The 17,185-nt window shown below is 40.6% G+C and overlaps 1 protein-coding gene across 2 annotated transcripts in view; it reads right to left on the reverse strand.

The window, feature by feature from the left end:
• The window catches only part of LOC116703070 (protein kinase C beta type), a 99,125-nt gene extending 82,248 nt beyond the window's left edge, over positions 1-16,877 (reverse strand). For both annotated transcript variants that reach the window (XM_032537660.1, XM_032537659.1), the window contains exons 1-2: positions 16,465-16,877; positions 14,253-14,284 (exon numbers count right to left, since the gene is read on the reverse strand). In XM_032537660.1, the coding sequence (XP_032393551.1) occupies positions 14,253-14,284; positions 16,465-16,643 (211 nt within the window). In that variant the 5' untranslated portion in view covers positions 16,644-16,877. The remainder of the gene's footprint in view (positions 1-14,252; positions 14,285-16,464) is intronic.
• Positions 16,878-17,185: the final 308 nt, after the last annotated feature.

A 17,185-nucleotide genomic window follows, 5' to 3' on the forward strand; every position in this document is an offset into this window, starting at 1 on the left:
CACAGGACCTTCTTCCTGTATTTACTTTCTTGCTGACATATCTGACCAATAACAGGGCTGAACATTCTTGCCTGATTTGTAATGACACAATTTGGTGCGATTGGATTTTTCCAGGTAAATGTAATGTATATGGACTGTTTCATATAGCATTTGTCTAGTCTTAACAACTACTCAAAGCACTTTTACATACTACAGGAACCATTCACCGTTCACACGCATTCATACACTGTGGCTGAGGCTGCCGTACAAGGTGCCACCTGCTCATCGGATAAACACTCACACACATTTACACTCCGAAGCACAGCATTGGAAGCAACTTGGACTTCAGTGTCTTGCCAAGGACACTTCGACATGGGACTGCAGGGATCGAACTACCGACCTTTCGATTGGCAGACCACTCTACCGCTGAGCCACAGCCACCCCCCAGGTTATGGTGTGAAACCAAACCAAACCAAACCAAGGCAAATCATTCCAAGTTTACTAACTCACCAACTGATTCGGACCAAAGCAAACAAACTACAGGTGTGAAAACACCCTCTATCTCACAGATGTTCAATATCCAGTCCTACTTGTACAGAAAGAATTCTAAAAATCAGCATTTCGAAGAAGAAAATCATTAACATTGGTAATCTTTGTACCAACGATGGTTGTCTGTTCTTTTTCTGTGTGTGTGTTTGTAGGGCCCTTAGTTTCCTCTCAAAGCCAAAAGTACATCTACCTCCACAATATGACCTGTACAGGCAACTGGTGATGTCCATGCCCAGCCAACACACACACACACACACACACACACACACACACACACACACACACACACCACAACCACACACACACACAACATACCACACACACACACACACACACACACACACACACACACACACACACACACACACACACCCTTCACTGCCACTTTTTCTCTCCCTTTTTAACTCCCCTGCAAACAATACCAATAAATAAATAACTGAGTGTAGAAAGTAATATGTTAGAGAATCAGAAAGCTTCTCACTGCATTTAATTTGCCCAAGAGTTTAATCATCATCCTCAACATGCAGTTATATCTAATCTACTGATTTAGTCCTTAATTTAGATTGAGAGAGAGAGAGAGGTATGAAGAGGATGAATTAGAGAGTGTGGGAGAGAGAGGACCGAGAGGTGAGCGTGAAGCGCTGCAGATACTGACACAAGAGTTGATGAGACTAACAGGTTTGAATACAAAATAATGAACTAAATACAAGTTCACCAAAACACCAACCAATAATTGAGGGGTGGGTTGCTCAATCTCAAACTCCATGAGTCTTGCTTCATTAGAGCCTATTGTAAGGAAAAAGCTTAACGTGGTTTAATGTACCTAAACAATGATCAATGATCACCATACTTCTCTCTTATATTGCTCCTCATAACCACTGAAAACTGTTAAAAAATCTAACCCAAAGTCCTATGATTATGGCCTTTTTTGAGATAGCCCGACATCATCACATACCCTCCACCATACCTAGAGATTGGCAGCGTTTTATTTCCGTTAGCCTAATAGCTGGTTTGATTGGCATTGAGAGATGATTTTATGGAAAGTACCACAGTCCCCTAGCTTCAATTTTTTTTCAGTGGTTATGAAGAGCAATATGAGATAGAAATTTGGTCATTGTTTAGGCACATTAAACCATGTTAAGCTTTTTCATCACCATAGGCGCCAATGACGAAGAAAACTTTAATTTGAGATAACTTCCATAATCGCTGGATTTTGGTTTAGTGTTTTGACAAGTGTTCATGACAATTTACGTATGGCCGTGAGAAATTTGGTGCTCATTGATCGTTTTTGTGGCTTTGTTGGCATCTGTCGCTCAAGAATTATGTGAGTTATGAACTTTATTTTTTAAATAAATTGAGCTTGAGGTTTTCAAAAAAAGTGGTGGGTACAAAATGACCCATGATGAAACCTCACGCGTACCCACTGATTTTTTAAATAATCAACAATTGACAGTTTCAATTGTAACTCCTTGGCAGTGTGTGTGTGTGTGTGTGTGTGTGTGTGTGTGTGTGTGTGTGTGTGTGTGTGTGTGTTGTTTTTTGAGGGCAAGGCAAAGTCTACCATGACCCGCTGAATGCTTGGCAACAGACCAGCGCTGCCTGGCTGCCTGTTATCCTTTTTACATGTGCAGACAGTCAGATGCATGCAGTATATACAAAATAATAAACACAAATAGACAATAAGCAAATGCAGTCTTATTCACTCTTGTTCTGTATGCTCCTCTTTCATTCTAAAACATAAATGGTGTAACAGGAAAAACACCATCAGGTTATACAGGTATATTAATCTATAAAGAAGAAACAAAAGATGATCATGTCAAAGATGCAGTGGGTGGATAGTATTTAAACAATACACTCTCTCTGACTTCTACTTTCCTATAAAAATAATAAAGTCTCAATCTCAACAATATTATTCATAAACTGATTGACAGGAAACAATACAAGAAAAATAATGAGGGGTGAGCAGGGTAGACAGCCTGTTGGAGTTAAAGTGGAAGTGGGACAGATGACAGGTGAGAGAGAAAAAGCAAGAGATGTGAAGGGAGAGTGACGCAAAATTAGAAAGTCAAATAAAGAATGAGACAAAGATGGAGGGAGGCTGAAAAAGAGATCTGGGATCACTGCACTCCTGTCACTCGTGTGCCTTTGCTAGTTACCATCCATAGATTAATGGGTTAAAGTATCTCAGGAGCACAGTGACATAGTTACTGGTCTCCATCGTCAATAACACACACACACACACACCCACACACACACACACACACACACACACACACACACACACACACACACACACACACACCACACACACACACACACACACACACACACACACACACACACACCACACACCACACACACCACAAACAGCAACCACACACACACACACACACACACACACACACACACACACACAGTATTCACCCATATTTAGATTTTAATTACTAAAATGTGCACACAAACTAACACACCACATCAACACACCACAACTTGGAGTGAGTCCCTTTTAGCGGTGAACTGAACAGAAGCCGTGTGTTAAGTTTAACAACTACATTGTTTTTACTGCCAGAATTGCTTGTAAGTTAAATGCGTCCTAAACTTACTGTAAAATACTGTGCTGTAAACGGGATAAAATTCCCACTAAACAAACCTTCCAACAACATTTTGTTAAACTTCAAAAACCTGATTGTTCTACCTTGTTTTGGACATGCATTATATGATCTACATTATAACAGCTGCTCATATTTGTCCAAATCCAGTGCCACATTTGTGTTTTATGTGGTTTATTATAAAAAGACAGATCCACTACAGATGCTAAAGACAGGCAGCACCTTCGCAAACTTGTATAAGTTACGACTGTATATCCATCTATTTGAAAATAGATTTCAAACTGTTGGGAACCGAGCATTGGGGGGGAAACACTATCTTTTTAACAAAGATCTCAGAGCATGTGACCTCTGAAACAAAGGAAACCACATGTCCCACATCCTGCCCTTTCTAAACAAAGAGAATGCAACTGTAAAAGCCTAAAAGTCACACCTACATGAGAAAAGATGGCCAGAGGTCTAAAAGAACTACAGAAGTGGAGTTCACACCTACATGGCTCCTTTAAGAACTCTGATTCCCTATTGGCCGGGGTCCCTGAACGCAGCAGGGGTCTGTTCCCAGGTGACCGGGGATATAACTACTGGTAGTTAAATAAATTCTATTATACTTTAAAGAGCAGGTGTTTGTGATTATTTGTGTATATGTTGCAGTTACAGCTGCTTGAATTTTGCCCTTCCCGTTCAATTTATATATATGAGATAAATTAATCAAATTAATTAAGATCTGTATTTTCAAAGAGAACACCACATATGTGACACGTGTTTTTCCAGTTCAGTTATTGGTCCCTGATTCCAGGGTAGCGCTGCGTTTTGATTTTCTTGTCATTTTTTTGTAAAGGTAGCCTACTAATACACATATTCATAACTTTAATAATAATGGTAAAACATCTTGGATAAATTTCTAATGATTTAATATGTACCTTCCTAATCCCCAACAAAATTCAACACCAGTATTCAGTCTGTGAACTATTGTCCACCAAGAAACTGAATGACCTTTTGCCCAAGAAATTATATCACTGTACATTTCCAAACCCACAACAGCAGCACCTCTCCCCAGCAGTTAGTAATCCAGGCGGGTCATCCCACCTACACACCGTGATTCATGTTTTAGAAATTTAGTTCATTACGTCAAATTGACCTGCAAACAACGAATACAGAGTGGGGCAAAGATCCCGCGACAGTGATCATGGAGGAGACAAGTGGTGGCAACGTGAATAATTAAAGCATGAACTAGCAGAAGAGGAATATAATGTTATTGTGGTGAGAACAACGTGGGTGGAACGGAGTTAGAAACACACCTTTGGCTTCTTTACTGAGACTGCAACATTTACACAAAAATACAGTATTTCTACCTTTAACTGTCACAATGTTATTGCACAAAGCTAAACAATAATACAAATAAATAATTGTAAGTAGTGACGGTGCCACATCTGTTCAACCTAACCGCTGATATAGCTTAGTCAGTGCAAGCTGAGAACCTAAATGAATGTCTTTTTTGAGCGCCTGTCAAAATTACTCATATTACTCTTCCAGAAATGATGCAGAGTAGTGTTTCCTTTTCTGCAACCCATCTAGTATGGTTATGTTTAGGCAACTGAAACTACTTGGATTCAGTCATGGAGAGATCACCGTCAAGATTAAAAGAAACAATGGAAAGAGGGGACAGTCAACATTTGCCTACTTGCAAGAGGTTGCAGTCAGAAGAGAAAAGCTAATTTTAAGGGTTTTGTCTAGTGAGGAAAGCCTATGATTGCTACCGGTTAAGTTCGTAATTGAATGGCAAAAACAACTGATTGTAACATTTCCAGTAATTTGAGGAACGTTTCATAGCATGTGCTGTCGATGGCACATTATTAGGCGTTGGCTTTCTATCTCCTTGTCTGTCGTTGGTCATGCACGGCTTTAAGGGTGGCAAAGTCAGTCTGTCAGTGGGTTGGTTACTACACCATAAGGTTCACGTTTTTTGTGACATGCCTCGTCAACTATTCCACGGATTTCCATTGAATGTGGTACAGACATTTATGTTCCCCTCAGGATGAATTGTTATCACTTTGGTGACCCCTTCACTTTCAGAATCAGAAACAGAAAAGTATCAATGTCAGTGGGGGTCCGGGGCTTTGGTAATAAGGTCAGGGGTTCAAACTGTTTGTGCCCGGGCTGAGAGGGATTGGCTACAATTTTTGCTGGCCGCCTCAGCATCCTGGAGGCATACAGGTCCTGGCGAGACGGCAGATTCGCAGCCAATCACCGTCTCAGCAGAGCGGATGATAAGCTGAAGTGTGCCCTTGTCCTTGGCGGTGGCAGCAGCGTACCCGATGGTGATGGAGCAGGCTGAGGATGGACTCAATGATGGCGGTATAGAGGTGCACCATCATTGTCTGCCAGGTCCAGCTGCTGCAGGACGTACATCCTTGTACTGGGCTTTTTTAATGATGAGGGAGCTGATGTTGAGTTCCCACTTGAAGTTCTATTTATCAGCTCAAATTTATAATATGTACAGTACTTGCAAACTTAATGGCATTCCAATTGGCCTCAGCTTAACTTTGTGTTTAGTGCTAATTAGTATATATGAGCATCAAGACATTTTACACAAAGATAATGAACATGGTAACAATTTTGACTGCTAAACATCATAATGTTAGCTGTGTCACTGTTAGCATTTAGCATTCAAAACACTGCTGTGCCTTAGTACCACCGCACAGAGCTGCAGGCATGGCTGGAGTCCTTTTTCAAAATTGTGATAATACTTATCCTTTGTCTGTCCTTTGACTAGTGAAGTGATAATTTACATTTTGCTTACATATAAATTCAGTAATTAGTGGCTGGTGTGTGTGTGTGTGTGTGTGTGTGATGCCAAACAAGCTTGACCCATATTGGCTGTCTTATTCATCAGGATATGTCTCCAAGGTGTCACCGTGGCAACAGGTGTACTACTACCGCAAATGTCAACAGCAAGGACAACCAAGCCATGAAGGAGATTGTGTCGATCTGTAACTGAAAGTAAGCACAAGCACACAACCACAACCAAACACACATTCTGAGTGATCAGAGTCTTCGGATGTGTGATAGTGGATTGGAGCAAAAAGGAACTGGCCCTCACTGACAAGTAAAATTAGACTTGGTATAAAAAACACAACACAGACCCACCTCTAACAACTGATCAACATAACAAAATCCTGTTTTAAATGTAGCTTATCTCACTCACTTTTCTATATACTGTAGGTTAACCGAACATGGCATTCACATATACTTCTTAATCTATATCTCTCACATTAGATTCTCAAACATGCACGCACACACACAGCTCTTTAACACCCTCCCCAATGAACTGAAAAGAGGAAACAGTTATTGGAGGAAACACTGCGTGTAACTGTAGAATGGCCAAAAACAAAAATAAATACTATATACAAAGGGCCTCAGTTTACATGCATGTATAGTTTAAACTGCAACAATAATGTATTGCATGAGAATACATTTCTCTACTTCTTGAATTCCTCTTTTTAAATTAGGCCACATCATGCATCACATTCACGCTGCACTCAATCGGCTAACTGCTCTAATCTGTAGCTTCAGATGGGTGCGGCAGTAGAGAAAAATTCTAAATTAATTTCCTACACAACAGAGTCTCCTCCTCTAGTAATAATCAGAATGAGCCTTCCCACATAGAACATGAGATTCATATTATGATGTTGTGTACCTTGAGCACAAGCTGTTTAGGATGCAAGTTTGTTGTGTCTGAAAAGCACCAGTGGAACGAAGGAAAAATCAATGCACTATAATGCTGCAATATTTTTGGCCCCATCAATAAGCCGACTGAGGCTCACTCTCAGAGTTGTTATACGCACTACAGTGGCATGGCATGAAGGACTCCACAATAGTGTTATATAACATCAACCCTTGAAAATGCTGAAAATAAAAGTCCTTGAACAACTGGATGGACAAGGTCAGTGCTTCCCTGTAAATAATCAAAAGACAGATTTAAAGAATCCACAGGATGCATTGACAACTAAACTGCTAACAGTTCCCTTGTGTTGCATTTATGTATTGTGTATGTGTTCTAACAATAGACTGTAACAATGATGGACTTAGCATCAGTGATGTCACCCCCATTGGTTTGCAGACTGCCATTTTAAAGCAGGGAGTTTGTATTTTGGCCATCGCCATCTTGATGTGTTGGCGCCAGAAGTGACCATATTTGGAAAAGACGGCGTAGCCAGTGTTGTGTGTGGTTATAATGGAGCCGCGCTAAGCTAAATGCTATAGAGGTTAGCGAACGCTGAACAAGACATTTTTAGGTGACCAAAATGCTACATTTAACTATGATGAAATGAAAACACACAGTGAGAGGGTCAAAGTTTTAAGATGAAAACATGTAAAACACCCAAAACAAGATCACGGCTATTTCAAAAAGACTTGAAACCAGCAATTGAGACAATAAACTCCCCCCCTGCTGGAAATAAGATAAAATGGCTTCACTTTTTAGGATCGGAAGCTGCTGCTTGGTTCTAAGATGTGAAATTTGTTTTCACATGACCGGAGATCCTGTATCTCACTGGGATATTTCTAGCTAAATTAAGAAAAAAAAGTTTATCTGCTATAGTGAAGATATGCTTGACACAGGATTTTGAAACCCAATACTGAAACTGGTATTTTAAGCCATGCTGGCAGAATAACTATCTGTCTGGTTGTCGTTCGGTCCAACAACTATGGCATGGATTGACATAAAAGTTTGTACAGACGTCTATGCTCCCCAGATGTTGAATCCTACTGACTTAGAGTTCCTCTAAACCAATATGGACAACTATTGGATGGAGTCCCATGTCAAATTTGTACTAACATTCTTGTCCTTCTCAGGATGAATTGTGATCACTTTAGGGGATGTCAAAACCACTGACCCCCTGCCCGCATGCATGGACTCCGGACTCCACTTTGAGAATCACTGTGGGATGTGCTTTACTGACTTACTGTAGTGGAGGAAAATAGTGAACTTTAAAGTGTTGGATTTTTTTAATTGAAATCTCCTTACACAATCATTATAATGTATATGTTTTGAAAATAAGACACAGAGAAAGAACATTTTCCAACATTTCTGATTTCAGTAGTAGTATACATGTATCTTAAATAAACAGGAGAAGGCTTTTTATTTAAAAAAGAAAACATTTTATAATACAATATTTAAATGTTCTGCCTCTTGAACCACTGGCATTTCTGCGGGTCACAGGATTGAGAACCACACAGTTTCACCTTTTTATTCTCCGACCAGGGCTATCTGTTATCTCAATAAACACCTCTGTTTGCCTCTGTTGCTTTTTAATCCTTTTCCTTTTTTCCTGGCGCTTTTCAATGTTCTCCCTTTACACCTACACACTCAGCCCCACCTCATCTTCCATCCCCCTTTCCACTCGCCAATCCATCTATCCATCCATCCATCCATCCCATTTGGTGGAACTCTCAGTGGATCACTTGGGCTATTTATAAAAGCATCAAAGCCCACAGCTTCCAACACACAGCCACTAGAGAGAAAGAGGGGGAGATAGAGCGTAAGATGGCGGGAGAAGTGGAAAGCTGGAGAAATGGCAGAAGGAGGAGAGAGGGAAAGAATGATGAAGGGTAAGCAAAGGGAATAATGGGCAGAGATAGGGAGCAAAAGATGCAGAGAAATTGGGGAAAGAAGAGAAGATGAGGAAGAGAGAGAGAAAACAGATGGCGTGAGAGAGAAAGAAGAAAGCATGGGGTCAAAAGAAAATCGGGGAAACAGAGCACAGAGGAGGTGGAACAATGAAAGACTGGATGACAGAATCAGATGTGTTTTATCCATTTCCCTTTGCTTCCGGATCTCAATGATACACCTAAACATCAGCTGTGTGTGTGTGTGTGTGTGTGTGTGTGTGTGCGTACGTTTTTCTGTTTGATATGTTAGTGCATGAATAACCGTTTTGTTTTTGTGCATGCATTTGTGTGATCTGTCTGTGTGTGTGATCTGTCTGTGTGTGTGTGTGTGTGTGTGTGTGTGTGTGTGTGTGCATGCATGCGTACGTGCATGTGTTTGTGTGTGTGTGTAGGAGGCAGGTTTTGCATCCGGCGACCTCCCACCCACACAGGTTGCGGTTGCAGTAGCACCTGAGCTGTGTTCGCCACCGCCAACAGACCCAGTGTTTGCAAATGTTCACTAACTCATTTGAACCTGAATAGGCTCATGAAAAGGCGGAAAACGTATAATGTGAATCCAGAGGAACTGTGGGCACCGTGCCAATTAGCAGTTTGATGTTAGCAGGTGAAAGAGACGCCAGATTAAACCAAAACGCAGAAGACACCATGAGTCAAAAGGAAAGCTTCAATAGTGCATTTTTATAAATATATACATTTTTGCCTCTTGAAAATTGCTAATAGCTGCAGCAAACAACACCTTTATGGGCTTAAGTGCAATCTACACTCCATGCCTACACCATTTTATCTCTCCCTATTCCTCTCTATCTCTTGTCTCTATGTTCCTCTTCTTCCCAGTCCATTATCTCCTCTGCCTGGCAGAAAAATCTCACCCACCACCTCTCTGCTCGAGTGTCATTCCAGCATACCTTTTTCATTCATTTTCAACCATTTGTCTTGTTTAATTTTTTTATTTTTTTTAGAATATACTGTATGTAATTGTCCTCAGCCTTCAGGAACATACCACTTGAGTTTTGTGCAGCTGTTTTGAACAAGAATATGTTCTAAATTCTTTAAAATTAAACCGGCTGCAAAAACAATTTTCGCCAATTTGTCTTGATGGCATCATCAGCAACAGCAGAGCATGATATTGTATGCAAAAGCAGACCTCATATACACAATAAAAGGATTATGTTTAGAATTCTGAATAGAATGGTGGATTGAATACATTATGGAGAATTTTACAAAGCGTGCATCTCTATTTCTGCCCTAATTTAATTCAATTCAATTTTATTTATAGTGTCAATTCATAACAAGAGTTATTTTGAGACACTTTACAGATAAAGTAGGTCTAGACCACACTCTATAATGTACAAGGACCCAACAGTTCTAGTAGTTCCCTCCAGAGCAAGCAACAGTGTGACAGTAGTGAGGAAAAACTCCCTTTTAGGATGAAACCTCGGACAGACCCAGGCTTTTGTTAGGCCGTGTCTGACGGCCGGTTGGGTTGAAATGAAGAGTGGCAATAACAGTCACAGTAAAAAAATTATGGAGCCGTGACTACCCATCAGTAAACCTTTTCTTTAATTCCTTTTTTTCAAGCCTAGCCTTCTGTTTTTTCCCTGTATTCTGTTACTGTAGTATATGGTCTCTGTACATTAGGTTTCCTATTACATTATATTACATTACATTTCATGACCACAGAGAAAACAGCACTTTTTTGTTACTGCTCTCTGAGGACATGGAACATGCTTTTCATCCTTCTGTTTTTCCCTGCGCCTGCTATGAGCTGCGAACTTGAACATGTGATCTTCCTCTCCTTCCTACACCCTTCCCACTCACTTTCTCCCCCTTTTGTCTCTCCCTCTTCCCTCTATGAATTCCACCCCCACTTTATCTTCCTTTGCTTCTCCCTCGTCCCCTTGTCATCTTGCCATCCTCCTTTTCCATATTTGCAAGCATCTAACACTGTTTTCTCCATCTAATTCTCCCTTCCCCTCCTTATTGCCCTATGTGCTTTCTCACACTCAGTCCCCCCTCCATCCCTCAAGCTCTCTGAACAGATAATTTGTCAATTATCCCAAGTCTGTGAGGAGACAGCGGAAGACACTCAACAGCCACACGCACACACACACACACACACACACACACACACACCACACACACACACACACACACCCACACACACACACACACAACACACACACACACACACACACAACACACACACACCACACAACACACCACACACACACACACACAAACACACCCCACACACACCCACACACCACACCCACACAAACACACACACCACACACACAACCACACACACACACCACACACACACACACACAAACCCACACACACACACAACCACACAAAACACACACAACACACACACACACACACCACACACCACACAACACAACACACCGCTTGAACAGCAATACTGTATATAGGGTTACACGATATGCAAAACCCAGCCAGCCTCACTGCTCTCATTCGCAGTAAAACACTACCCAAATAGCTGGGTTTGTCGTCCAAAATTGGAATTACAAGCATCTAAACCTCACCCCTGCAGATGTGGTTAAATTTGGAGTTACATTTTGTTCGTCATAAAGAATTGTAGCTGTTGTCAGCTTAGATTTGATAGATATTGGGCATACAGATGGACAGTAGAGTTGTCGATTATACTACAAGTTTCGTTGGATACCTTTTTTCTACAACAAACTGCACTCTATACAGCAGATACGGTGTGTAATGGAAAGTTTAAATATCACTGAAATCAGCTCTTATTTTGACTTAATGTCAGGTCTTCCTGATATAATGTGCAGTAAGCTGTTGACATTTACAACAAAGCAAGAAAGACAAAACTGTGGGCCCAAATCAATCATTACTACTAATACTAAAATATACCTGCTTGAGTATATAGCAGTATGTAGCAGAGGCAAATCTAACCTTTTTTTTAACCCATGACGAGGAACAATGAAGACCGAGAGGAACATGTTGGCCACGAAATTAACATTTGCTAAAATATGCTTCCTCTTCTGGATCACTAACACGTAAAGGAACCAAAACTGAGGAGGTCAAAGATCAGAGCTTCAAAATACTGTGATGCTATAATTTAAAAAAAAAAGATCATTTCAGAGTGGCCTGTGGAATATAACAAGATCTGAACCAAGTAGCGAGAGCAAACAAACGAGCCACACCGCCTGAGACAGTACTGGCACCGACCGGTTTGTCCTCTCAGTTCTCAAACTACTGATAAACTCCCAAGAGATAGAGAAGCTGTAGAATACACAGCCTGCCAGGTCCTATTAATGATTTGATCTTTCACGGAAAGACATGTAAACACCGTTTTAATTATTAATACAGCAATACATGATTCAGATATAAAATAATCTAATTATACCCTACAATAAATCACGTTGCGTATACACAAACACTTTCCATTTAGTTAGGTGAGGACTGTGACTGTCAAACAAAGACAACTATGTAAACCCAAGAGGCAAAGCACACGTCAGTGTGTGTGTGTGTGTATGAATGTACCTTGCAGAGGAATTCCCTTTCTCCCCAAGCTCTACGGAAGTGATACCCTGCTCAATGGACAAATGGGTCGGAAAGCAACTCAGGACAGGGCACAGCAACAGTACACAGACCTCTGATAAAAACTAAGTGCAAAGTGTTGCCAAGTCTCACACACGCGCAAATAATAATAATTTGTTTTAATTTCATAATTTTAATAATTTCTCCTTCCCTTTTCCTCATTTATCCATCGATCTACCAGTGCCCTCCCTCAGTGCTGGTATCAGAGTGCTTACAGTGGGGGACCCAACACCTGCAACCCCACCCGTTCCTCTCCCGAGGCACAGAGGATCCCTACAGTTCAGCGGATGCTTCCTCTAAACGGCATCACTGACCCATTACTTATACAAATGGGCCAATTACCAGCTAACCCACTGCTGTGCTAAACAGCAACTCTTCTATCCAACAGCATATAGATGGTTTCGTCTTCAATATTTCACTGTTGCTAGGAGACGTAAAAATTCTTGAACACATCCAGTTGGCTGTTAATACAAGTGGAAAAGACATAGACTTCAGGCAAATTGATAAAAAAAAAACAACAACACAAAAGCCAAAAGCACCGCTATATTTCTTGTGTGTGGACTGGACATGTTTCTCTGATAGCTTATGTCATGTCCTGTGGAAAAGCCCACAAAGCCGGTGCTGGATCTGAACGAGACAGGGATCGGAGAAGTAAAGCAAAGAAAAGCAAAGGTTAAGGTTTCTTCGTCAGTATGAATGGGTCAAACGGCACCAAGTCCTAAGGATTTAATTATCAATATTTTTGGAGGTGGATGAAACCAGCAACAGCCACAACATCATATGTCTCACTACGCTTTATTGTTTCAGGAAGTGAACACTCTATCTCTATTCATGAACTGAACCAAAATGAAGGAACTTAAACCTCTTACTTTATTCTCCAAAATGGGTGCACACAGTTTAACTTTGAGCTTTGTGATGGAGCACTTCTTGCTCACGTGTATCTTAAAGTCATGGAAATACAAGGCCTTTTTCTCAGAAGATATTTTGACACAGTAGAACGCATGGATTGTATTTTTAAAAGGTATAGTGCGTGGTTTCTGTCGCCCCCATGAGGAATTCTAAGTAATGACAGCAACACTGTCGTCGCATCTACATGGTACAAGCCTTCCGTGATCATGCATGAGCACCCAACCCTCCTCCACTCAGTTCTATGCAGCTGAGGACAGGTGGATTGAAAAAAACATGATGGACTCTTCAGAATAGGTCATTTTCTTCACTCAAGTTTCTGTGCGGGACAATCACTGGACAACAAAATCTTCTGAACAGAGCCATACTGAGAATAAGACATAAGAGAGAGTTGTGTGGAGCTGATAGTCCTGATTAGCTTTGTAGCATCTCATTTGCCAATGGCTTGAATGTAACGGATGTTCATTAATATAAATAAATACAATTTTCACTGCTTTTATGAGTCGGCATAGAAGCAGTGTTTTATGCTGACTCCCTTCCTTCTACATCCTTGGTCACTTTCCAACTAATACCTAAATCTACTATAGTATGCTTTACTATCAACAAAGCCCCAAACTGCTGCCTCCACGTCCAGACCTGTCTATGTTGCACCATGTGCTTTCCCACAGAGACCTTTTCCCTGATCTTTAATGGCTCTATTCATATGAAAAGCTAAATCCAAAAACCTCATTATTTTAAAAATAGGTCTCATCTCACATATACTTAAATATGTAGAAAATCAATTGTTCAGTCAATCAATCAAATCTCATGGAGTTGCAAAACAATCTTAAACTGCTATGCTTTAAATGACTCGAAAAGTGACGTTTTGAGTGAAGATTTCAGTCTTGTGGCATGCTCTCATGTCTTTAAATGCAAGTTAGAGTAAAGAGACAAAGAAGTGTGTGTGTGTGTTCCACCTACCTTGACACTGGAATCCCTGCTTGCCAAAACCCCTGTAAAGACATCACACACAGAAAACAGGTTAAACATTGCGCACGCACGCACACACACACACACACACACACACACACACACACACACACACACACAATTTTTAAGACCGATACAAATATTTGGTCAATTAAAAATCCAATATTACGATATATAGGATTTCTCTTACATTATTTATTTATAATTATTTATGAGTTCTCCCTAAAATAATATGACAATAATTTGTTTTATTTTTACAACAGAACAGAGGAACATAATGTATTAAAGTTTTGATCGATAAATGTATAAAAATACAAACTTAAGATATGAAACTGAAAGTCCTTTGAACAAAAATACAATAACAAAAAAAAAAATGTGTTGCCAACAGGGACGTTGTAGAGTGCCCTTTGGGGACAAACTATGCAACGCCAACACTCTAACATGGTGACCGTCAATTTTTATTTTATTTTTTAAATATTCATACATTCATATTCTCTTTTTACATTATGAATGCTGATACCAATAGTTTTAGAATTGCCGAATATTGGCTCTCACACACACCACACACACACACACACACACCACCACCACACACACACACACACACACACACACACACACACACACACACACACACACGGAATTCTGAAACCCTCTTTTTTTGGCCTGAAGACATTTCCATAGAAGCAAATGCCAAATACTGTCTGCCATTTGTGTGTAGCGCTAAAGCTTTTAATGCAAATGTGCACAAATTAAACACATACACACTGAAATATGCAGGCAGTGAGGACCTTCGATTACTGTATGAACACTACATAGTCAACTTACACAAACACACATACTATTCTGAAAGACAGGGCTGCAGCTGCCCCAGGGCAAATGGGTCAACCACACCTAGTCAATGGTTAGGGGAATGCTGGGATGCCTGCAGATGCATGCATACACATTCGCAAACACTTGTGCGAACATACATTCAGCCATGCTAATTTTTCATATTTTGGCTACAAATAGATGTGAAATCATCTATCTATACATCTATAATGATAATCATCAATCTTTCTTTTTTCATTATGCTTATTGACCCAGATAGATAGATAGATAGTCCGTTTGATAATTTAAACAGGCCAACACACAGGGTGCACAGTGTTCATCTATATATATATATATATATATATATATATATATATATATATATATATATATATGAGACCATCCCATTATATTCCCATGAACGTGCACACACAATCTTCTAGGTCAAATCATTTAGCCATTGAGAAATTAAAAAGCCCATCACAGGAGTTAAATAACGGCCGTTTGGGACTAGTGCACAGCACAGTTAATAATAAACGGGACAAATTAGGCCAACCTAGAGCCGGAAACTCATTTAATAACACAAGTGCAGGCACTGTCTAGTAAACCCTCGTGGGTTGCCTGGTGACATGACTGCACAGGTGATTTAGAAGAGATAATGACGAGAGAAAGAGGAGCAGCAGGAGAAATGATGGCTGAAGTTGTTTTAGTGTTTGACCCATGCGTTATCACATGGGTCAGGTAACTCCTTTCTCTGAACTTATTTCTGGCTGCAATTCACTGCTTTTGGAGGATGTTCCATTTTTGCTCAGTCTCTCAGTTGCTCTGCCTACTTCCAGAAATACCATCAAACAATGGTCTGCAGCTATTCCTTTCTTATTGGTGCAGCCCACATATCTCTCCGTCTTCCCTCCTGCCCTACCCATATAGCATCAACAAGTACAAGAATAAGTCCAAATCAATGTTTATTTTGAGAAATCTGTGCAGCCAGTACAGCCCTCCCACTTTTATTCCTGCTGTAACTTTATGATGTAATAGCCTACTATCAAACACTACAGCCATTTTGTCTTTTTCATTTCAATAGGCCTCATCTCTCCCTTTCTCTGCACTTATTTCATTTAAATTGCCATTTAATCTGCAACTAAACTCAACTTGTCCAATCATTCTCTCCCTTCTTTAACCTTTATATTCAATCTCTAGGTGCACTCACTCATGTCAAACTTAAATAGGCTATCTGTCTCTCTTTTGTTTAACAATATGCCATATCTTTCTTTACATAAGTCTATAACAGCACAACATATTACATGAAGTGAAATCTATTCTTTTTTTTTTTTTTTTTTGTTTTAAATGCGTCCTGTGAGCCCCTTCATCCATCCCTGTTTTCGCTCCTCACCAGATGAAGTCGGTGCAGTGGCTGCAGAAGGTGGGCTGCTTGAAGAAGCGCGCGATGAATTTGTGGTCTTTCACCTCGTGCACGTTCTTCTGGCGGAGGGCTCCTTGGCGCGCGAAGCCCCGCATGGGCTCGCGGGGTCCGTCCTCCCCGTCGCTGTTGGCCGCCGCAGAGTCTGCCATTCTCTTTCAGACTATCTGTGGCAACTGTCTTTTTTTTTTTTTTACTTAACTAACCAACGCAAGTTGTTGGCGTCTCTGGGGTTGCAAAAGTCGCTTGACGGTAAACGGTGAGGTTGCAAACAGCTGATAGTTAGCTTTTGGTTTGTTTGGGGTTTGTAATCTTGTCCTTCAGAGTAGACGAGCTGCCGCTGCGCTGCTCTCTCTCCGCTTCCTCCTTTTCTTCTGACAGAGAACAGTCGAATACGAGAGAGGAGAGAGAGCGAGGAGGCGAGAGAGAGAGAGAGAGAGAGAGAGAGAGAGAGAGAGAGAGAGAGAGCGAGCGAGAGACCGAGAGCTTTCACTTCCTTAGGTCTACTTTGTCTTGTCACATAAGAGCTATTTGGAGAGTTTGAACTGTAAACCGTTAAAACTCATTTAGGCTATCTCTTCACGCCAAGTCACTTTCGACCTATTAGTGTAGTTTAATTAGGTTTTTAAACTTTCAAAAACCAAGCATTCACAAAGAATGGTTGCATAAGCCTATATCAAATATTAGAAAATAA

Source organism: Etheostoma spectabile, chromosome 15, assembly GCF_008692095.1.
Source record: "Etheostoma spectabile isolate EspeVRDwgs_2016 chromosome 15, UIUC_Espe_1.0, whole genome shotgun sequence".
Taxonomy (NCBI): domain Eukaryota; kingdom Metazoa; phylum Chordata; class Actinopteri; order Perciformes; family Percidae; genus Etheostoma; species Etheostoma spectabile.